The sequence below is a fragment of the Mesoplodon bidens genome (assembly GCF_964165515.1).
Source record: "Mesoplodon bidens genome assembly, chromosome: 4".
Classification (NCBI taxonomy): Eukaryota; Metazoa; Chordata; class Mammalia; order Artiodactyla; family Ziphiidae; genus Mesoplodon; species Mesoplodon bidens.
This window is the reverse complement of record NC_138160.1, coordinates 149,603,043-149,625,765: the sequence shown is the minus strand read 5'-3', so window position 1 is coordinate 149,625,765 and position 22,723 is coordinate 149,603,043. Positions and strand designations below refer to the sequence as shown.

At 63.2% G+C, this 22,723-nt stretch overlaps 1 protein-coding gene across 1 annotated transcript; it reads right to left on the bottom strand.

Moving 5' to 3' along the window:
• Window positions 1–933: 933 nt before the first annotated feature.
• On the bottom strand, window positions 934–20,967 carry GNA11 (G protein subunit alpha 11). Its single transcript, XM_081233106.1, has 7 exons — window positions 20,800–20,967; window positions 10,034–10,218; window positions 7,616–7,770; window positions 7,071–7,199; window positions 4,029–4,158; window positions 3,791–3,944; window positions 934–3,079 (listed from the first exon to the last, which is right to left on the bottom strand). Exons 1-7 carry the CDS (start codon window positions 20,933–20,935, stop codon window positions 2,889–2,891), a joined length of 1,080 nt encoding a protein of 359 aa, XP_081089232.1. The 5' UTR covers window positions 20,936–20,967; the 3' UTR covers window positions 934–2,888.
• Between the last annotated feature and the right edge of the window lie 1,756 nt (window positions 20,968–22,723).

The window sequence follows — 22,723 nt, the reverse complement described above, 5'->3', positions numbered from 1 at the left end:
ACAAATACTGTGTGATTCCACTCACATGGAGTCCCTGGAGGAGTGAAATCCATAGAAAATAGGATGGTGGGGGCCAGGGGCTGGGGGAGGGGGTGGGGAGTTATTTATTAATGGGTACGGAGTTTCTGTTTGAGGTGATGAAAAGGTTTTGGAGACAATTACTGCTGATGGTTTGCACAACATTGTGAATGAAACTACTGTCGCCGAACTGTACAGTTAAAAATGGTGAAGCTGGGGGCTTCCCTGGTGGCACAGTGGTTGAGAGTCCACCTGCCGATGCAGGGGACACGGGTTCGTGCCCTGGTCCGGGAGGGCCCCACATGCCGCGGAGTGGCTGGGCCCGTGAGCCGTGGCCGCTGAGCCTGCGCATCCGGAGCCTGTGCTCCACAACGGGAGAGGCCACAACAGTGAGAGGCCCGCGTACCGCAAAAAAAAAAAAAAAAGAAAAAATGGTGAAGCTGGTAAGTTGTATGTGTATTTACCACAATGTAAAAAATATTTTTTTTAGGGGAAAAAAAGACAGAGATGGCAGGGAGATCGCTGGTCCAACATCTTGGTTTGCAGAAAGAAATGGGGCCAAGGGAGGGGCGCGTCTTCCCAAGAGGATCCACGACAGTGAGTGGCCAGTTGGGCCCAGAACCCGGGCCCCATCTCTGTCCCCTGCCCCCACCAGGAGGAGTTCCTCTTGCAGGATGCTCCAGCCCACAGAGCGGCACATCGACCTGAAGTCAGGGGCCCTGGGGCCGCAGTTCCAGCTCAGGGAAGGAGGTACACCCCGAGCGGCCGAGCTGTGGCTCCCGTGAGCTCAGACCCTATCCTGAAGGTGCCAGGGCCCCGCAGGCCACATAGGAGTCAGGTGACACCCCGGAGGGCTCAGGGCCCCTCTGCTGCCCCCTGCCCCAGCCAGTAACAGGAAATAAGCCACAGGGGGCCGAGTGTTTAGGAACAAAATTTATTCCAATTTAAAACAGAATTCATTTCAGGAGAAAGGTATGAAAAGTCCATTTCCATCACGTATCTCTGGATTAAGGGGTCAGGGCCCCGACACGCTGTCTGAACATGGACAGCTCCGGCCACAGGAGACTGGCACTGAGCCGACGGCGCCCGCCCCTCAGCCCGCACGGACAATACATGCATTTCAAATGACAAAAGGTTTAAAAACAGCATTTTTATATAATATTCTTTTTTAAATAGATTAAGGTTTAAATTGTCTGAAATCAGGACTGTTTAATATACAAGTACAAGCGGGCGAGGTCACCCCCGCCGCCCGGCACGGCCCCTCACACCACTGGGGCGTTGGCACTCGGAAGGCAGTTCTGCTGGGTGATGTGACACAGCGGTGGGGGGAGGCTGGCACTCGGGCAAGGGCCTCAGAGGTGAGCGGGCCAGGCGGGGAGGTTGGGCACAGCAGCCGGGCTTGCTCCGGGATCTTGGCACTCCGGCCCCTCCGGAAGTTAACACTCTGGATGCGCCCCCCCCACCGCCTCCCCCTTGAGGGCCTACCCCGACTCCCTGTGCGTTGTGGGCCCCCGGGAGCCCACCGCCAGCGGCACCACCGCCCCCAGCCGCACGTCAGGGCTATGGCACAAACCCCCACAAGTGGATGCACGGCACCAGAGAGGGCCCTTCGGGTGGAGATGCCCAAGGAGAAAAGGCCGAGAAGCCTGCCCCCCACCCTGGGCCCTGCGTATCAGGCGCAGGAGGGAGGTGGGAGGCGGGCGGACGGGGACAGGGCTGATGCGGGGCTGGTCTAACATGTGCGCCGTTTCTCTGCACTCCCTGGTCAAGGGCCGCCCTGAGCACTCACTCGCAGGGCCCAGGTGCGCAGGGCAGGTGCGGGGTGCCACCAGCGGGCCACTCCCGTCACGTTGGTGCAAGAAACCAACCACACAAAACCAACCACTGCAGTGGTCGGCCCACGCCACGTGAGACGGCCACTCCCTCCCCCCAGAAACCGGCCCTCAGGCCCTCGGGGAGGCCCCCTCAGTGCACGGCCATGGCCGTGGCCAGGCTGAGGGCCCACCTCCAGCTGCCACGAGCCCCGACAGCTCGGCTCCGGGCAGAGTGCAGGGCGGTGGGCACCTCCCAGCTACCCACGGCCCCGCCAGGGCGACCCTCCCTGCGTCTCTGCCTCTCGGGGACAGACCTGAGAAAATTCTGAAAGAAGTCCCTACCCCACCCTCACTGCTTCCAAAATGGGTACAAAATGGAGCAAAACAAACAGTGGCTCCCAGTCCAAGTGGGCTTCCTCGGGGTTGGGGACCGGGCCCAGAGGCCAGGAGCGCTCCCAGCGGGAGACTTGGCGAACCCCGACACCCCGGCCCCCCGCGGCAGGCAGGGCTGTGAGACAGGGCCCCAGGGGCTGCCTTTTGTTTCTTCAAAAAAAAGAAAAAATGGTTAGGCACTTCCCAGGGCGGGCAGCGGGGGGCGCCACCCACCCCCACGTCGTGGAGTCCGGGGCAGAAACCCGGCAACAGTGGTGAGGGCAGCAATAACTTAAACAAGGAAGAAAGAGAAGTCCCAGCCTCTGCGTCTCCACGCCTCCCGAGATCAGAAGAAAGCAGGCCGACAGCCGTCCCCGGAGGCTGTGTCTTGCACCGCTGGGGGCCAGGTCTCCTCTCTGCCGTCTTCTGTGGGTTCTCTTTTTTTTTCTTTTTCCTTTTTTGTTTTGTTTTTTTTTTTTTAGAAAAAAGCAAGCCATGAGTCAAGGCCAGAAAAAGGCGGCCTCTGCCACTGACAAAGATGAGAAGGTGCACAAGGTGTGTAGGAAGAAAGATGTACATCCCCTGATAACTGTGAAATAAAAACCATTTGTTTAAAAATATGAAAAACCCCCGACTCCTGGGGCAGACTGGCGACCAGCAGGCGGCTGGCGGGAGTCCGCGCAGTCACACCAGGTTGTACTCCTTCAGGTTGAGCTGCAGGATGGTGTCCTTGACAGCGGCGAAGACGAAGCGGATGTTCTCCGTGTCGGTGGCACACGTGAAGTGGGAATAGATGATCTTGTCGCTGTCAGGGTTCAGGTCCACGAACATCTTCAGGATGAACTCCCGGGCGGCCTGCGCGTCTCGCTGCGGGCCTGGCGGAGGCGGGGGGAGGGGCGGGATGAGCCGAGGGAGCCGCGCAGCCCCCGGCCCAGCAGCCCCTCACTCAGGCCCACCTGCCAGGCAGACCCACCTCCCACTCCCTGGCTCCCGCCTCCCCTCTGTCCACCAGCCCCCCATATACTCAGGCACGTGTCCACAGCCCTGCTGCCCCCTGGCAGCCAGCCTCCGCTGCTCTGGCCCACCGCGCCCCCCCCGCCCCACCGTGGGCCTCCCGGCTCCTCGGGCAGCACCTCCGGGAGACACCAGGGAGGGAGTGGCGGAGCCCCGACTGCACCCCAGGAGCGCCCCCGGGAGGTCTCCGCGTGTGGGGGTGGGGACGGCAGGAGGAACTGGGGCTGAGCCGGAGAGGGGCAGGAGGGGTCCGGCTCAGCCCGTATCTCCCGCGCCTCGCTCCTCCCTGTGCCCGGGCCCTGGGCGGGTGGGGACAGGCTGCCAGGCGGTGACCGCAGGGTGCCCCCTCCCACAGACGACGCTCCCCCGGGGGACACAAAGCTCTCTCCACCATCCAGGGCCCTGCGAGGCGCCCGCCAAGCTCCGGCCACACTAACTGCACCGCGGCCTCCGTGCGGCCTGGGAAACACCATCCTCGTGTCACTCCCGAGTCACCAACGAGGCCCCGGAGGCCCAAAGAGGGTGAGGGAGGCGCCGGCAGCGCCCGAGACAGGCCGCGAGGGCGGGCTCACCGTCGAACTCAGGGAAGTAGTCCACCAGGTGGGAGTGGAGGATCTTGTCCTCCAGCAGGTCCTTCTTGTTGAGGAAGAGGATGACGGAAGAGTTCTGGAACCAGGGGTAGGTGACGATGGTCCGGAACAGCGCTTTGCTCTCCTCCATGCGGTTCTGAGGGGCAGGCAGCAGGTTGGCGGCAGGTCCTCCAAAAGGGCCTGTGGGCACCCCCCTCCCTGGGCTCCGCGAGGGCCTCACCTCGTTGTCCGACTCCACCAGCACTTGGTCGTACTCACTGAGGGCCACGAGGAACATGATGGACGTCACGTTCTCAAAGCAGTGGATCCACTTCCTCCGCTCGGACCTCTGGCCCCCCACGTCCACCATCCTGCAGGGCGGGGTGCACGGGCTCAGCGCGGGACTGCAGATGACACTGCCCACCCCCAGCACAGCCGCCTCTGCCAGAGCCACAAGCGACCCCTGAGGCATCAAAGCCACGAGGGCACCCTGATGACATCAGAGCCACGAGGCCCCCCGCCTCAGTCACCTGTCAGAGCCAGCAAAGCCGCAATACCATTAAGCCAGGAGAACACAGCACAAGCAGGGGAGGGGGGACCCCCGAGACAGCCAGGCGCCTGCTTGCCGAGGGAGGGGCCCTGGCCTACAGGGGGCGCCGTGGAGCGTGTGAGGCACAGACCCCGGTGGGGCTGAGCCGGGCGACCTCGGATGTCCCACGTCTGGAAACCCGTCTCCCCTTGTTGGACACCACACGGCATCACCTATGAAACGCTGGAACCCACCCCAGCCACGGCGAGAGCAGGCTGCTTGTCCAGCGGGAGATGTCGGCACACAGATGCTGACATTAGGCGGGGCGGGGAAACGCTAGGGACGGCGCCCTGAGCATCACGACTGGTGACAGGTCCCCACTTTCTACTTGTGAGTTTCTTAAATTTTCTATGACAAGGAAGCCATCTACTTTTTTTTTTTTTTTTTTTTTTTTTTTGCGGTACGCGGGCCTCTCACTGTTGTGGCCTCTCCCGTTGCGGAGCACAGGCTCCGGACGCGCAGGCTCAGCGGCCATGCCTCACAGGCCCAGCCGCTCTGCGGCAGGTGGGATCCTCCCGGACCAGGGCACGAACCCGTGTCCCCTGCATCAGCAGGCGGACTCTCAACCACTGCGCCACCAGGGAAGCCCAGCCATCTACTTTTGAAGACGATGGCGAGAAAGAACAGCAGCCTGAGAAGGCAAGGGTCCCCAGGCCAGGCCCATCCACAGCTGCTGGACAGTCGGGCAGCAGAGGCCAATCCGCTTGGTGGGGGTTTCGCAGAGGAGGTTCTAGCAAGCACAGGCGGACGGCGGATGTGCCAGGGTGACCGAGGGGATACGAGGGGGGTGAGTGGACACCAGACCCACACGGGCCACCGCTGCCAGTCTGGGGAGTGCCATCGGGCCGACGGCGTCAGGGGCCACAGCCTTTCTGGAGCTAAGTCTCCCCAGTACAGCCGTGTGGGAACCTGGGCCTCCAGGGTGGGGGGGGGGGTCAGGTCTCCGCAGGAGGTCCCGTGTGGGACCAGGCTCGGGCCTCACACATCAGGCCAATCGCACTGTCACCGGATGCTGTGTGAGCTCCGATCAAGGTGGGGGCACAAGCTCCATGCCCAGACCCCCGGCCTGCCCTCTGTAAGCCCTCAACCAGACAAGGGGGGAGGGGGGCGAGGGGTGGGCTGGCCAAGGGACAGTGGTGGCAGAGGTGCAGGGCCACTCTGCAGTTTGGACAGCAGCAGAGTGCACACACGGGCTTGGGGGAGGGGCGGGAAGGGATGGGGAGAGGCATTCTGGACAGAGGGCACAGTAGCTGCGGAGGCCAAGGTGAGGCCGTGTGAGGGGACCCTGGGATGTGGGGTCGGGAGGAAGGCCAGTGATAGCCCTGGCCTGTGCCCCACAGGTCTCTGAGGTCCCGGACCCCATCGAGAATCTGACCAAAAAAGAAGGAAACCAAAATGCTGAACTCTCACCAGAAAATGTACCATCAGGCATGTGTGGTGTGATGCCTACAACTCCTGAGGTCCAAGGGCACCCCAAGGGCTCTGACAGGTGAGAAAGGATGGGGGGCCAGCTGGGGGCACCCAGACTCTCCCCCTCTCCCAGAAGCTTCTGCCTGAGAAGTGCAGGTCCCTGGGGGCAGAGGTGGGTCTCGGGTCTTGGGCCAGAGGGCACCTCAAGGCAAATCCAACAGACCCCCTGAACGACCCTGGGGCTGGCGCTTCAAGGCAACAGGGCAGGACCTCCGCCAGCAGTGCTGTCTCTGGGGCCTCTGGGGTGGGCTCACCCAGCAGAAGGGACCCCATGCAGTGGCGGGGAGGGAAGGCTCGCAGCCAGAGCAGGAACCCCACCCCGGAGCCTGGGCCTCAGAGCCCTGGGCAAACTGTGTCCCCCAAAGTCAGTCCCCCTGGAACCTGGGGACACAGCCTGATCTGGAAGCGGGGTCCCTGCAGATGGCACTAGTTCCGACAGGGTCACTCTGGAGCAGGAGCCCTGGATCCAGTGATCGGTGGTGTCACCGTAAGAAGGAAACATGGACACAGACCCAGGGAGGGGTCGTGTGATGACGGACGCAGAGACGGAGCGAGGCTTTTACAAGCCAAGGGACGCCGCGGGCTGCCAGCACCGCCAGAGCTGGGAGGGACGGGACAGCTTCCCCTCACGCCCTCAGGAGGACCCAGCCCTGCCGATACCTTGACCTCGGAGCTAGGAGAGGATACATTTCTGTGATTTTACGCTGCCCATCTGTGGTCATTTGTTACGGCTGCCCCGGGAGACACACTTGGCCTTGCCGACTGGCAGCTCTGGACAAGCTGTGACCTCCCGGGAGACACACTTGGCCTTGCCGACTGGCAGCTCTGGACAAGCTGTGACCTCGCGGTGTGGCAGGGCCCATCCTCGGGGACGGCCCTGAGTTCACTCTGGCCACATGGCCTTCGGAACTGGGCCGCAGAGGGGCCTGGAGCCACCTTCCCCTGGGGCCCTCAGGCTCCTCCACCGCCCGCCCGGAGCACCCCTGCTCTGGCCTGGACTCCAGACCACCCACCTGCCCGCCCACACGCGCCAGCACCCTCCCCCCATCTGGGGCCCACGCAGAGCCCGCACCAGGAGGCCGTCGCCCCCGGGCCGCCTCCATTCAGCCCTGCCAGCGCCACCGGGGCCTGGCTCACTTGGAAACCTGGTGACAGCCACGGACAAGGACCCTCTCTCGCTGCCCCATACCGGGGGCTTGGGGCCGGGGCCGGGGGCACAGGTACCTGAAGATGATGTTCTCCAGGTCGAAGGGGTACTCAATGATGCCAGTGGTAGGCACGCGCACTCGCAGCACGTCCTGCTGGGTGGGCAGGTAGCCCGAGGTGGCGATGCGGTCCACGTCAGTCAGGTAGCTGCAACACAGCAGGCAGGGCCGCTCAGGCCAGCCCACGAGGGCCCTCCCGGCCATCCCAGGTCTCCTGAGCGCTGGGAGGGGCCCAAGCAGCCCAAGTACTTGGGACGAGAATGGACAGGGGCGAAATGAGGCCGCAGGGAACGCCTGGGACAGAACCCCGCCCCAGCTCTGAGGGACGGCTGTCTGGGGATGGGGACGGCGCCAGGGTTCCGAAGAGAGGCTGTGGGCTGGAGGGGTGGCTTTTCACAACCAAACCTGTCACTTGGGAATAGTTTTAGAGACACAGAAAAGGGGCAGAGAGACAACGGAAAATCCCCGCAGACACCCGCCTCCCTGTAGGGAAATCGCCCCGTCACGGCTAACGAGACACCATGCAGACCCTCCTCCGCCCAGGCCCGGCCCGGCCCCACTCACTACTTGGCTGAGTCCGAGAGCTGGTACTCCCGCCGGCGGTCGTAGCACTCCTGGATGCCGGGGTCGTTCCACAGGGTCTTGATGGCACTCACGTACCGGTGCTCGAAGGTGGTCACCTTCTCCACGTCCACCTCCCGGATCAGGAGCGCGTTGGCCTGTGGGGGGAGGGGCAGGCCGGGGATGCTCAGCGCCAGCACCCGGCAACCGACCCGGAACCACTGACTCCCGTTTCCCATGAACACGCGTCAGGACGACGCAAGGGCGACCGGCAGCGATCGCCCCCCAGTGCCAGGCCCCCAAAGGAAAATGCAGATGGAGGCAGCTCCTGGGAGCAGGGCCCACCCGGCCGCCACGCACCTCGGTGCCGGGGCACCCAAACAGGACAGAGGAACAAACACCACCAGCTGCCCCCATGTTCCCATATGCTGCAGGTGAGGAAACCGAGGCACAGAGAGCTGCTGTGACCTAAGAAGAACCTGCCCCCCGATTCCAAGTACACAGCTCCTGAAACCCTCGGGATCTCTGAAGGCAGAGGTCCTCTCGTGTGCAGCCTGGGATGGGGTCTGGGGACCAGAGCAACCCACCAGGAAGGGGAGGCTGAACTAATCACAACAATCCAGTGGTCCAATGACTCACGCCCCTGGGACGGAGCCTCCACACAGACCCTGGACCACAGGGCTCGGAGACACGCTCCTAAAGAGCCTCGCTGAGACACACCACCCCAGAGGTCCACACACACGCACGCACACACACACACACAACGCCGGGGGCAGAAGGCTCCCAGGAGACCCCTGTCTTGCCTCCAGCCTGCTCCACATGCCTGTGCTCGGGATGGTCCCACCCACACGGCTGAGGGACTGGGGAGGGGACACAGCTGGGCAGAACCCCAAACGAGGAACGAGGGGGCCCCAGCCCGGGCTCTGGAACCCACCGGTCGCCTCCCAGGGATGCTCTCCCGCCCCAGCCCCTGCACAACAGCGTCCTTCAGCCCCACCTCACCCTCCCGGCCTCCCAATCCGGGCCTGGAGAAGCAGACACCAGCCCCAGAAAACCCCCCTGACTGCGGATGCATGTAGGCCAGGGACCAGATGTCTGTTTCTACGGCCACGCTGTCCCTGCTGCTGCAGCAAAAGCTGCCACGGATGACGTGTAAGCGAGTGGACGTGGCCTGTGCCAGCAAAGCTGCACCTACAGAGACAGGCCTTAGTCTGCCAATCCCTGTTCCAGATGCCACTGGACCTCCACGGTTAAAGTGGGGCCTGGACTCTTAGGGGTCTCAGCTGTGAGCAATCCTAAGAACTAGAGGGTGAGAGGCTCCAGCAGGCCCTACATGCTCAGCCCCACAGCCAGGCTGGCCGGGCCCCAGACCCAGTGCTGGGCCCTGTAGGGTCCCTGATGACCCGTGAACCGGGCATCAAGGCAGGAAGACGCCAATATCAGAAATCTGGTTGACTGGCCTTCTTAAGCCTCAAAGCAAACAGATTAATTTAAACCCTATTGGACATACATGGTCCAAAACATGGTGCCACGTGCCAGCCCAGGCAAACTGCTGGAGTTGAAAGAGAAGTCCCCGAAAACAGATCCACAAAAGCAAAGCCAAGGGAGGCCGCCAGAGAGAGGGCCCCCTGGTTCACGGCCAGGGCAACGCCGCTCGGACAGCAGGCAGGCAGCCCCTCTGGAAGGCAAACCGAGAGTTACTCTGGACCTCGCACCTCCACTGCTGGGGACGCGCCCAGGAGAAACCAGGACAGGCGTGCAAACAAAAACCTGCACATGAATGTTCCAGCAGCATGTCCGCGAGAGCCAGAAGAGTGGAAACAACCATGTGTCCCTCGATGGACGATGGACAGACAACGTGTGCCTCCACACACTGAGCATCACTCAGCCACAAAGAGGAGAGAAGCCCTGACACTCGCTGCAATGTGGATGGACCTTGAGAACACGATGCTCAGTGAGAGAAGCCAGACACAGGACACACAATGTGTGATTCCACTGATGGGAACCGTCCAGAACAGGCAGATCCACAGACACAGAGAGTGGGTTCCTGATTGTCAGGGGCTGGGTTAGGGGATGGGGAGGTGACTGCCAGTGGGGACAGGGTTTCTTTCTGGAGTGATGAGAGTGTTATGGAATTAGAGGCAATGGTTGCACAACTCTGTGAATATGTTAAAAATGAGTGAATTGCACACTTTAAATGGGTGACTTGGTATGTACATTTTCTCAATAAAGCTGTTACTGAAGAAAATAAGAGAACGTGCCACCCCCCGGGGTCACAGAGGGCCTGATACAGTGCGTGGAGTGCCTGGTAGGACGCTGGCCCTCAGAGGGGGCCAGGACCCACTCCGCCAACTGTAGGACGGGGCTGCGAACAGCTGCCAGACGCCCAGCCGTGCCCGGCATTCCCACCTGGGGCCTCACCTTGTTCTGCTCGTACTTGTAGAGGATCTTCAGGGTCTCCATGGCCCGGATCATGGCCTGCATGGCGGTGAAGATGTTCTGGTACACCAGCTTGGTGAAGCCCCGCTTGTCCTCCTCCGAGTAGCCCGCCCCGTGGATGATGCGCATCTGCTTGATGAAAGTGCTCTTCCCGCTCTCGCCCGTGCCTGCAAATGGCCCAGTGAGACCCAGCGGGACCAGACCCGCGACCCAAGCCATGGGCTCACCGCACCCTGCACACAAGAAGCCCCGCCCACGAGGAGCCCCGGACACGCGGAGTCCCGCCAACGAGGCTCGCGAGGTGGGGATGCTCCTGGCCAGCCGCTGCTGCCGGACGACAGGGCGGGCCGCGTCCTCCCACGCACACCCTGTCTACAGGGGCAGCCGAGGCTCGGAGGAGGTCGGGACAACAACGTGGGCAAGGACGGGAGGGGAGCAGCCGCGGCACCTGCGGCAACTCGGGTCTGAATTCAACTCTGGCCGCAGCCAAGGAACTGGAGGCCAGGAGCAGTGAAGTGTCTCCCCCAGATGCCGCCACGCCCTTAACCGGTCACGTGACGAGCTCCCTTGTCCCACACACCCTCGTATGACAACGTCCCGCCGACCCCCGGCTGTTCCGATCAGAACAGCTTTCCTTCAGGGCGCGAGTTTGGCATCTGCGTCGAGGCCACGCTGGGCCTTCGCAGGGCGCTGGGCTGTGCGCCCCCCACAGTCCCCAGCAGCCCCTGAACCTGTAACTCACCCAACCTCACGCCACCCCGAGACCGAGCATGACCCTGGCGCTTGAACAGCCCCAAGGTCCACGTCCTTGTCAGCCCAGAGGCCCTGCAGGCGCCCAGGGTCCCTCCCCTCTCTGTCCCACCGCCCTCTGGGTGTCAGGTGTCAAGGCCCCACCTCAGAGAAGGGCGCACGGAGGCTCTGTCTCCCGGATCAAGGGATCAGAGCAGAAACCCCTGAATGGGGCCACGTGGCCGCTGCGCCTTCCTATTGCGCTCATGTGCCGCTGGCCAGCCCCACCCAGCACCAGCACTGCGGCGGGAGGGAGGGCTCCTCTCCTGCTCCAGCCTCTCACCGCCCTGTCACCCTCTAAGCAGCAAACCCGTATCCCCACTTTTGTTCACCTTCACACGCAGGGACTGCAATTTAGTGGCTTTAATGTGCCCACAAATCTCTGGGATGTCTTCCACGCAGAGGGGGAGTTTGACCCCTCCCGGAGGGCGGGCTAGACTCAGTGCCTCCCTTCCAACCAAAAGAATCTGACCAAGGATGGCCTGTCACTTCCAAGACGAGTCACGGGGCTCCCCGTCCTCTCTAGGACTTTCGCGGGGGCCGGGGGGCAGCGCCGTCCATGAGGGCTCATGTGGACAGGAGCCACGTGAGGGGCCACCCTGGAAGCAGCTTCTCCAGCCCCGTCGGGCCTTCAGATGAGGCAGCCCCGGCTAACATGTGCTCTACAACCTCCTAAGGGACCCCGAGCCAGAACCCCCAAGGCTCCTGACCCTCAGAATCTGCCTGTGTGTTATTTTCAGTTACTAAGTTACAGGGTGGTTTTATTGCACAGCAGAAGAGAACTTCCACAGCCTAAGGACGTACGGCCTCAAACCCCTACTTGATAACCAACACAGGTCCCCACTCACCCATGCACTGAAGCCCCCAGGCCCCCTCTTGGGGACTCAGAACCCCCCAGACTCGCCCCAGCCCGCCTGTCAAGGCTCATCCTCCCCACCCTGTCTCAGAGTCACCTGCGTCCCCCACCCCAACGAAGGGGCCTGAGCTGCGTCCTGCCCTGCACGCAGTCCGGCTCACAGCCACCGGTGCCGTGGGCGCAGGGCAGGCAGCTCCCCTCTGCACTGGGACCCATCACCGCTGCCTTTCAGGGGGTCTCTCTCAGGCATCTGCTGCCCGCCTCCTTGCTCGGGAGCTCCCAGAGAAGACATGGGTTCCGAGCAGCCTGCAGTGACCACACTGTCCTGCAGCAGGAGGCCCTCCGCCCGCGTCTGAGTAACTGACCACGGGTGCCCGAGCCCACCTGGGGAGACAGAGCAGGGGCCACCTCACTGCAGCTGCCCCTTTCTAGGACCTCCATCAAGGCTCTGGGTCCTTTTACGAATAAAAGAATATGACTCTGGTTCTGTCACCAAGTGGTAACTACCCCATGCTACCTCCCATCCCACCGCTGCCGCAACATCAACCAGAGGCCAGGCGCCCACTCCCACCAAGGCCCCACCCCAGCTCTGAGGCAGGAGGGGTGAGGACCCCATGTGACCCCACACCTCCCTAAGGGGTCTACGCACTCCTCCCTCGTTGCAGGGAGGAGGGTGGGGGAGGGGAGGCGACACACAGGAATGCCATGCCCTGCGTGGTTTCCTCTGGACCAGGGTCCCCGCAGCACTGCTGACACTGGGGCCGTCCCGGGCACTCTGGGGTGTTGAGCAGCACCCCTGGCTCCGCCCCCTCGATGCCAGGATCCCCTCAGTGTGACACACAGACATCCCCAGTATCCTTTGGGGGCAGGACCCCCCAGGTGAGAACCCTTGTTTTTGACACTATGCTACTGTAAAAAGATCCGTGCCCTGCTGGTGTTTGGAAGGGCCTCTCACCAGAAACATCAGACCAATGGCCACTAAAGCCCGAGCCCCTGCAGCCACAGGTCAGCTGAGGTGGAGACGGGCAGCCACTCAGGCCCCGGGGCGCTGCCCCTTGTGTCCACCCCCCGGAACAGCAGGACGGGCAAGCGAGCCGGACGGGCAAGCGAGCCGCACGAGCGCAAGGGCGCGGGGAGATCCAGAGAGAGCCTGCCGACTTCAGACCACAGCCAGCGTCTCCAAAACGGCTGCGAAACGGACAGACAGCCCCCCCCCCGAGCTCCCCAGAGGCAGCACAGGGCACCGAGGGTCTCACACACGTGCACGCGCCCGTGCCAACAGCCAGGGGACAGCGGGTGTTCACGGAGGAGCCGTGATCGCCAGCCAGAGAGTGGCTGAGGGACAACAGGGGATGCCCCGGTGCCCAACACAGACGACGCAGCTGGGACACGCCCCGAAAACCAAGAAACGGAAGACGGACCCCTCAGCAGCCGGAAACGCAACTGGCCCTGGAGACGTCAGGGGTCCTGGACGAGGCGCATGGCCCAAACCCTGCCGGGGGCAGAGGAGCCGCTGCGAAGACAGCACCGTGATCAAGTCCAGGAGCAAAAGGCACTAGTGAGGTGATGGGGCGGTGACGGACCTCACGGGCGATCGTCACAATCCACGTGTCAAGTCCTCATGTGCACCCCTTAAACCACACAACACGTGTGGCACTTACGTCTCAATAAAGCTGGGGGAGAAAGCGGCAAAAGGGACACCCTGGGGACAGTGCGGCCCAGGAGGTGGGACGGTCAGTGACCCCACCCAGGCCATGCCACCCAGCCAGGAAGGACAGAGAAAGGAGGGTGTGGAAGTGGCGGCTGCAGAGACCAGGCCCCCGGAGGAAAGCCCCACCAGCTGCATGTTGAGGGTGGCGTGCCACCTGTGCTCAGGGCCAACAGCGACTGAGTGACAGGTGCCAGTCCCAGCAGGCGCCTCCCGGCAGAGCTGTGGGTGGAAGGCCGGAGCTGCGGGCCCTGGGCTCTGGAACCGGCAGGCCCAGCTGGCCAGAGCTCGGCCACCACTGGCCAGGGAGGGAGGGAGGAAAGGCTCCGGGGGACGCAGAGCCGCCACAGCGTCCTCTCCAGGTGCCCACTCCATGGCCCAACTCAGTCCACATGCTGCCAGCACCCGGTGCCAGGAGCTGGGACCCGGGCCCCCCAACACACCCGAGCCAACAGCCACCTGCTCAGAGAAGTCTCGGGGTGCGAGGCCCACCTGGACCTCACGACCATGCCTATCTGCTGTGGCCGCCGCCCGGGGGTCCCTGGCAGCTCTAGCTCATCCTGCCCGGCCCTTAGTCAGTTCCCCCTGAAGATCCGGTCACGGGGACTTCCCTGGTGGAAGACTCCACACTCCCAATGCAGGGGGCCCAGTTTTGATCACTGGTTGGGGAACTCGATCCCGCATGCATGCCACAACTAAGAGTTCTCATGCCACAACCAAAAGTTCGCATGCCGCAACCAAGAGTTCGCATGCCGCAACTAAGAGTTCGCATGCCACAACTAAGGAGCCCGGGGGCTGCAACTAAGGAACCCACGTGCTGCAACTAAGGAGCCCGCAAGCCGCAACTGAGACCCAGCGCAACCAAATAAATATCTATAAAAAAAAAACCTTCAACAGCTGCCCACCAGGGAGAAGAGCAAGGCTCCCCTCAAGCAAGACCGTGTGAGACCGCGTGATGGGCCTCGTTCTAGCCACGCACCTGCACAGGTGCAGAGGGCACCTACCGCCACACCCCCTCCCAGCGAGGACGCTGAGTGGCCCCAGGTCCTGGCTGCACTCAGACCACGGGTTCGTGTCTGTGGGTCCCCTGGCCCCCGCTGTCCCCCACAACGCGACCAGCCCAACCTTGCACGAGGACAGCCATGGCACGGCGGCCCAGGGCCGGTGCGCCACACCACTGTTCACGTCGCCCACGCATCGGGCCCTGCCCCTCCCGAACGCCACCCCAACTCCCTGCACAGAAACCCAAACTCACGTTTTCCAGGAAGGGCCCCAGCGCCCCCAGCGCCCCACCTGCTCCTGGCCTGCTGCTCCCGTCTGTGCCTGCTGGGAGCCAGCTCCCCGAGGGCGGGGTCTGCCAGCAGCCTCACACCCAGCCCCAGCACAGGCCCAGCCCACATTTTTCCCCCGAATGAACCAAATGAACTCAGCCCCAATCCACAGTCCCGGTTCTGTCACGTGTCCCCCTCGGGTCCTCTGCATCCCCTGTCCTAACTCCAAGAATGGGGGCCCCTGGGGGCACAACCCAGGGGAGGGGTCCTGCCCCTGGGGGCCTGGCAGGGGCCAGACAGCACAGCAGGGCCGGGAGCCTGCAGGACGTTCTCTGGGCATGTTCAGTGGCATCACCAGTTGCCGGGCCGAGACTAACTGGAGGAGAGGAAGGAGGAGAGCAGCCCCGTCCCTGCGACAGAGGGAGAAAGCCACCGTCTCGCCTGCACGGTCGGCCAAGATCTAGGACCGCAGACCGGGAGGAATTAAGTCTGAGCCCAGGCAGCCACTCCTCAAATGTGGGAGAGAAGAGGGGCAGGGAAAGAGCCTGGAGGGCAGGAAGGACGGTGCTGGTCCGACATCATCCCAGTGGGACTCAAGGTGTGCAGCATCCGTGACCCCCGGGACAAGTGGCCGCGATCTAGCAAGAGAACACTAGTGTCAGAAGCTGGGGTTCAGGGCTGCTGCCCGGCCATCCCTAACTCTAGAATGTGGGCAGTGAAGCCAGGAACTCCAGGACCACAGGAGGCCCAGGCGAGAGCACTGCCGGGGATCTGGGCTCCTGGAAACACAGCCCGGAAATCCAACACGGCCCGGAGCTGTGTCAACAGGTCCAAGATCAAAGAGGCATGGCGACCTTCTGCTGGGGGACAGAGAAAGTGCAAACCCCTCCTGCAGCCAAGGAAGGCAACTGCACGCTCCCCTCACCCCCGCTCATCCGTTCATTCAGTGGAACATCTATCACCCCACCTCCTGCTGGACGAGTGAAGGAGCTGAGGCACAGAGAGGTCAAGCAGCTTCTCTGAGGTCACACAGCCAGTAACTGTCAAACCTCAACAGGCTCAGGTCTTCGGGCTTCACGTCCGTCCGTCTCTCCGTGGTCCACGGTCACCGCCACCCAGGGAAGTAAGCGAATGTGAGAGCACGGGGGGAGCTCTCCTGGGCCAGCCATGGGCCTTCCAGAGACACCGCAGCAGCGGGCGCCAGCACGGACAAGGGCCAGGAGGGAGGACAACAGGGCGGACCTCGGGACTCATCCCTTCATCTGACCTCCACACCGTGGCCGCTAAGTCATCAGGTCCAGCGTCCCCTGCCCAGGTGACTCCAGGCGCAGACACTGGTCCCCTGGGCCAGCGCCCCTCTTGTCCCACGTGCCAGGTCCTAGTGCAGCCCTTCCTGAAGCCTAACGCTCAGGAGTCGGGGAGACTGGTATGAGTCCCAGTCCCGCCCAACCCTGCCATGCAGCCCAGCTGCCCGGCCTGGGACAGAAAGGCCCCCACCCACCTGTCGAGGCTCAGCAGAGAGGGCCAATGGGGCAGAGACGGAGCGACCCGCCTCCGTGGGGAGTCTGACCTTTCAGCTCTAGGCCAACTGAGGTAAGCAAACCTCCTTAGCAGGCGCTGGGATCAGATCAGGAAACAAGAGGCCCAGCCCTGAGGGCCAAGCTCCGGAGACCCCACCACAAGACAGGGAGGTCCCCGCTCGGCCGCAGAGGGACTGCCAGCCAGCCCAATACCGTGAATAAAGACAAGGGCACAGACTGCACTCCCCAGTTTGACATGTGTCGCCCCCACTGACCCTCCCACAGTCCGGGAGTCAGGGGACACTCTCCTTCCACAGCAGGGAAACCTGAGGCTCGGGAGGTACGGGGACCGAAACCCCACCACGCTCTCCAGCTCGGTCCTGGTGGGACCCGCCTCCCAGCGCTGCCGGGGCAGCCTGTCAACCCGGGTAAAGCCCCCCGTAGGGAGAGCAGTGACCACGGCAGGGCACAGCGCCTCGCAGGTGTCCCGGCCTTCCCCCCAACAGCGCTGCAGGCGGGGAGCCGAGGTTGTGCTCGCTCTGGAGTGCCCCCAAGCCCACTCACGAGGCCTCGGGAGGGCGGCAGCTGCGAGCTGTGCCCCTAAGTCCCTGTCTGTCCACGCGTCACAGCAGAGAGCCACCGGCAGTGGCAACGGGCCCCGGAGCAGGGAGCCTCACGTCCAGGCAGGATGTGAGGATGCCCTAAGTCGGGGCGCCCGGTCACCCCCATTCCACCTGCTTGAGGGAACTGCGTTCAGTTAGCCAATCAAAGACACCCAGCAAACATCTCAGGTCCGCAGGGCTCTGTGCTGGGCCGTGGGGTGGCAGGGCCTGCCCCGGAGGGGGGATGTGGTGGGGAAAACGAGGGGGAGACACCTTGGTAGTGACCGGCCAGGCGCCCCACGCCCGGGCCAAGGGCAGAGACCGCGGCCACCCGCGAGCAGGGGGCCGGGGCGCATTGGCACAAACTCCCCAGCCAGCAAGCCTGCGGCCTGGGGCCCAGTTCTGAGAGCAGCTGGAGTTCCGCCAAAAAATAACCCCGCACGCGGGTGCCCCCAAAGCCCGTGGAGACGCCCCAATCCCGTCCACGGACACTGGGCTGACAGGTCCCGTGGCTCACTGACCTGATGGGAGAGGAGCGCCCTATGGGGACCAGAGATGGCCGTTCCCCCTGAGCGCAGCCCAGCTCCGCACACCCGGCCTGGCCCCGGCCCAGACCAGACCCGCCCACCCAGGGCTGGACTTTGCCCCCAAGGCCCTCCGAGGCAGAGGAGGAACAAACGGGCTCCGTCCCTCCTGCCAGGGGTCCCCACTCGGCTCCGTCTGCAGCTGCTCTAAACTCCCAGCCCAGGAGTAGCAGTGACTGCGACCTGTTCTTGGGCCGCACGGAGAAGGGCTCCACCACAAAAATCAGAAAGTGAAACCTTTTGTGGTTAAACATCCGAGGCTCTGAGGCAGCGACCAGCGCAGCTCAGCCGAGGCCGGGAAGCATCTGTGCACACGGAGTCCGGAGCCCAGGGACACGCCTGGCGAGGCCGTGCTCAGGCCCAAGGGGAGGGAGATTCCCACTGGCCTGGCGCACAGGACACCGAGGGAGAGGGGCTCTGACAGCAAGTCTGGGCTCCTGCACCTCCAGGGATGGCGCCCACCCTTTCAGCGACACAAAATTTCACCTAACTTTTAAGCCCCTAAGACTCATCCTGGGGTGGGCCACGAGGGGTGGCCCGGGGCCCCAGGCGCTTCCAGCTATCGGGGTCTGCGGAGGACAGGCAGGGCCACCGCCAGGAGCTACGGCCACGTTCCACTCACGCCTCTAAGCAGGGCAGGCGCACCCTTCCCGCGGGCCACCACACCCCAGGCCGGATTCCGGCCCTTTCTACCGCCCTCGGGGCCACAGCAGGCTGGACAGGAAGCCTGCGGAACTGACCGCCCTGCTTTATTTAGAAATCCCAGAGCCGCTCAGCTCCCGGAACGGCACTTCCTGCGGTAGGCCTCGGTTCTCAAGGGGAAACCTGTCCTAAGGAACGGACGAGGGGCCTCCTCGGTGGTTCTCCACTGAGTGGCAGAAACACGGGGGCAGGGGGCGGCACCTGCACCAGGAGGGATCACGGGAGGCAGAAGCCGGCGGGCCTGCCCAGGACCCCCACCAGAGCTCCTAACTGGGCCTGGGGGTCCTCTTCCGTAAAGTGCGAGAGCGACGCAGAGCCGTGGGGACCCCGGTGTATCCCCTGCAGGGACGCTCGCTATCCCCATTCCCCACCACAGACGACTGTCAGTGAGGATGCGGCCTGGAGTAACAGGACCAGCAAAACCGAACACACCTCTCACACGTGTTCGTAGACGTGTTGCGTGCTGACGGCACACACATATGTGGCTTTGGACCATAGTAACAAAAGCATTCACCTTCTAAGCACCCACAAAACATCTGACAAAACAACCTAACACTGATCACATACCGCCTCTGCAACACACATTTTACACTGTGTACTGACACGGGGCAAGGGTGATTCTGATAACACACACGGGGGTGATTCTGCCCCTGGGGGACACTGGGCCACGCCTGGGGATGTCTATGGTTCTCATGGCTGGGGTGCTCCCGGCATGGCGTGGGTGAGGCAGGGATGCTGCTCGGCACCCCCTGGCCCCCAGCACGTCCCCTGGACCTCCGCATGGCATTCACAGCCGCCCTCCTGGTGTCATAAACCTTCACCTTGGACCCACAAGCTCTCATCTTCCTATCTGCCCCCATGCCTAGGACTTAACAGCTTCCCAGGAGGATGCAGACTCCCTGTCCTGCAAGCCAGCGGGGCGAGGGGTGGGACCTCAGACCCAGGTGCTCCTGCAGCCAACAGCCCACACCCATGGGTGGGCGCTGGACACATTCAGATCCCCTGCAAGGCTCCTCAGCCCCGGCCCAGGGAGACTAGAGACACACAGCAAGGCTGCAGGAGCACAGGCCACCGACCCGTACCCTTGAACCCCACGTCAATCTGGAGCCTGGGTGCGCACAAGGCAGGCAGCAGGGGCGTGCAGAGGTTCATGCAACCCCCAGCCCCCAGGCAAGGCTGATTGTCTGGTAACATTAACATGCTGGTAACTTCTCAACCCCCCTCTGAAAATAAAGTCTACCTCTGTTGGCGAAAGGCAGCCAGGGCCATGCTGTCCTCCCAGGTGCCACTGGGACCCCACTGCAAGTTTCCTCCAAACTTTACCGTTACTCTCTGCCTGTCTTTTCTGCAAAGATGGCCCATTTTATAGCCTTTAGGTAAAGTGGAACGTTTGGGAAAAAAGACAGGGAAGGTATTTTAATCAAAGGGAGGACCCAGAGGGTCCCCACAGGTGGGAGAAGCGAGGCAGTCCCTCCAAGACCCACGGCCTCCAGCGACTCACCGCCTCCGACCCTGCACCGTCCTGCGGGTGGACCCCTCGGTGGCAGACCCCTCCTCCACCAGGGGCCCATCACAGCAGCATTTCCAACCTTCCCCGCAGTGCAGGAATGCAGCAGAGCTCCGGAGAAGGCAAGGCAAGGGCTTCGCTTGTGTAAACGACCTTCTTGCCTTTGACTGCGGAGGTAAGTCCTCCAACCACCCTTATTTGGGGTGACAACAGCTTGTCGACTGCTGGGCCGACTGGCTCCGTGCAACAGGTGCGCAGTGGGGGAGACGGAGACTTGGACAGGAATCCTCTCCAGGAGGGGGAAGAGGACCCAGGAGACCCGGATCCCACTAGGACGTAAGAAGAGGGGCCGGATGGAGACAGTTGTTCCGTCAGGGCTCCACCCGCCCCGGCCCCAAGAAGAGAGGAAAGGTTGTCTTCTCCCCCACGGATTGCACTCCACTGGGGAGGGACATGGGTTTTCCGACTGGCCTCAGGGAACGGGGGCTGGAGGGGGACAGGCCCAGCCTGCAGGGAACAGGGCTCCACCTGGTGGGAAAAGTAGAGAAGGGATGCCAGGAGGCAAGGGGTGCGTCTTGTGGATTACAGCCCAAAGGTCTGGCCCTGAAGAGATGCTGCGGGCAGCGAGGGGGCACACCTGCTGGGGGCAGGGATGGAGGGCCAGCCCTGTGCAGGGAGGAGGCTTGTCTCCTGAGAAGGGGCAGAGGGCAGACCCTCGAGGGTTCTGGGGTCCCGAACGGGACGGCAGAAGCAGAAGCTGGCCCTGCAGGGATCAGGGGCTGGGCAGCAGAGGCACGGACTGATCCCAAAGGGTCCTGGGAACCCCGCCTGGACAGCACAGACAGGGGCTGATCCTGAAGGAAACTGGGGCCTGATGTGGACAGTTGAGGCAGGCGCTGACCATGCAGGGACTGGTGACCTGCCACGGACAGCACAGGCGCGGGCAGATATCGAGGGTCTGGGTGCTGATGTGGACAACAGAGGCAGGGCCTGGCCCCTCTGATGTCAGGGACTCAACCTAGACAGCACAGGCTGCAGAGATCGGGTGGCCCAGAGATGGACAGCACAGGTAGGCAAGGGCTGACCCCGCCGGGGGTCGAGCCCGCTCTGGACAGCACGCAGGGCCGTGGCCAGCACGCAGGGCCGCCCCGCCCGCCCGCGCGGCACGCGCACCGCCGGCCCGAACCCCGCAGGCCCGGCCCCACTCACCGAGCAGCAGTAGCTTGAGCTCGCGCCGGGCGTCGCGCTTGTCCCGCCGCAGCTGTTTCTCGATCTCGGCGTTGATCCGCTTGGACTCCTTCACCTCATCGCTCAGGCAACACGCCATCATGGACTCCAGAGTCATCGTCCCGGCCCCGGCCCCGGCCCCGGCCGCCCGCCGGCCGCCCCCGCCCCCCGGCCGGCCCGGCCCTGGCCCCGAGCCGCCCCGGCCGCGCCCGCCCGGCCCTCGGCGCTCGGCCCCTGGGCCGGCGGTCCGCCTCGGCCGCCTGCGAGCACCGGTCCCGTTCAGCCGCTGGTCCCTCCCGGCCACCCTCCACCCGCGCCGCCACAACCGCCGCCGCCGCCGCCGCCGCCGCCAACCGCAGCCGCCGCGACCGAGCGACAGCGCCTCACAACCTAACCAGCGCGCGGACAGCGCCGACGGGCGGGCGGCGCGGCCAATGGGAGTGGGCGGAGGCCCGCGCGCCCGCCTCGGGGGCGGGACTAGCGGTCGGGCTGGGCGGGGCGTCGCGCGGGCGGGGCGGGGAGGGGCGAGGCGGGCGCGCCCGCGGGTTTGGTTGCGCCGACGTGGGAAGGGGGACGCGCAGCCGGGAGCCGGGCGGGGCCGCCCGGGATTGTGGGAATGTGGAGGACTCGTCAGGCTGGCTCGGCTGAGCTCGGCTCCGCTCGGCCCTGCTCGGCTCCGCTCGGCCCCGCTCGGCCCTGCTCGGCCCCGCTCGGCCCGGCGGCTCTCTGGGCCCCGGAGCGAGAAGCTCGGACCCGCAGTTGCGGTCACGAGGCTGAGCGACCCCAGGCCCAACGCGAGGCACTGGGGTACCAGCCCTCACGGCCTCCTGGGGCGCCCTGGAATTACCTGACCGGAAACGAACCTTCCTCTCCTCCGTTCTTGGACAAACGTTAATGGAACGCCTTCTGTATACCAGGCCTGGGCTTAGCATTAATGCAGAGCCTGCTATATGCCACGTATGGGACGAGCATTAATGGAGTACCTGCTGTATATCAGGCATGGACTAGCCATTAATGTAGTGCGTGCAGTATACCGGGCATGGACCAGCTTTTAATGTAGTGCCTACTGTGTAACCAAGCATTAATGCAGTACTTGGTATATACTGGGCAGGAAACATACATTAGTGGAATGCCTACTGTAAACTGGGCATGGACCAGGCATTAATGCAGTGCCTGCTATAATTCCAGGCAGGGAACAAGCATTAATGAAGCACCTACTATAAACCAAGTACTGCTGGGTTGATATGGGAGCATAGCCACACCCATTCATTTAAGGAGCTTGGCTACTTTCACCCTGCACCGGCAGACCTGCATAGTTGCAACAGCCCTAAAATATTTACCATCTGGCCTCTTCCAAAAGGAGACCTAGGAGGAGACCTAAACACAGGAAGCACCATGCGTTTTGAATGATGGAAAAAGAAAAAAGCCTGAAATGGAGACCCATTTCACAGATGAGGAAACTGAGGTGCCCTTATGCACAGTTCACTGATGATGGCACTCCTCCCAGCCATGACCTGGCCACAACACCCACCCCCTCTCCACCTGGCCCTGCCCAGTTCCCATCACAAACCTTCCAAGCTGCACCTTGACACGCTGTGCTCACCTGTCTTGAGATAAGGGGAGAAGAGAGGGTCAAAGTCTCCATTTATTAGTTGATTGGGACTGAGGAAAGTTTGGTTTCTTGAGACACTCATCTTGGGGGCTTCCATCCCCACCCCAACTGGACACGCAGCCGGAGCAGGGGCTGCTGGGGTCCCCCCACCAATAGAGGAAAGCTCCACTTGAACAAAGAACCCACAACCAGGGAACCTGAACAAAAACATTGGTCTTGGCTCCAATGTCCCCTCCTCCAGGGGAGGTGGTCAGGCCAGGTGTTCCCTGAGCACCCCTTCTGATGACACCTACA

Coding starts and splice junctions, on each gene's coding strand:
- GNA11 (XM_081233106.1), bottom strand. CDS start 20,935: ATGACTCTGGAGTCCATGATGGCGTGTTGCCTGAGCGATGAGGTGAAG. Junction 7,771..10,033: donor ACAAGTACGAGCAGAACAAG/GTGAGGCCCCAG, acceptor CTCCCCCCACAG/GCCAACGCGCTCCTGATCCG. Junction 4,159..7,070: donor CTGGAGAACATCATCTTCAG/GTACCTGTGCCC, acceptor CCCGCCCTGCAG/GATGGTGGACGTGGGGGGCC.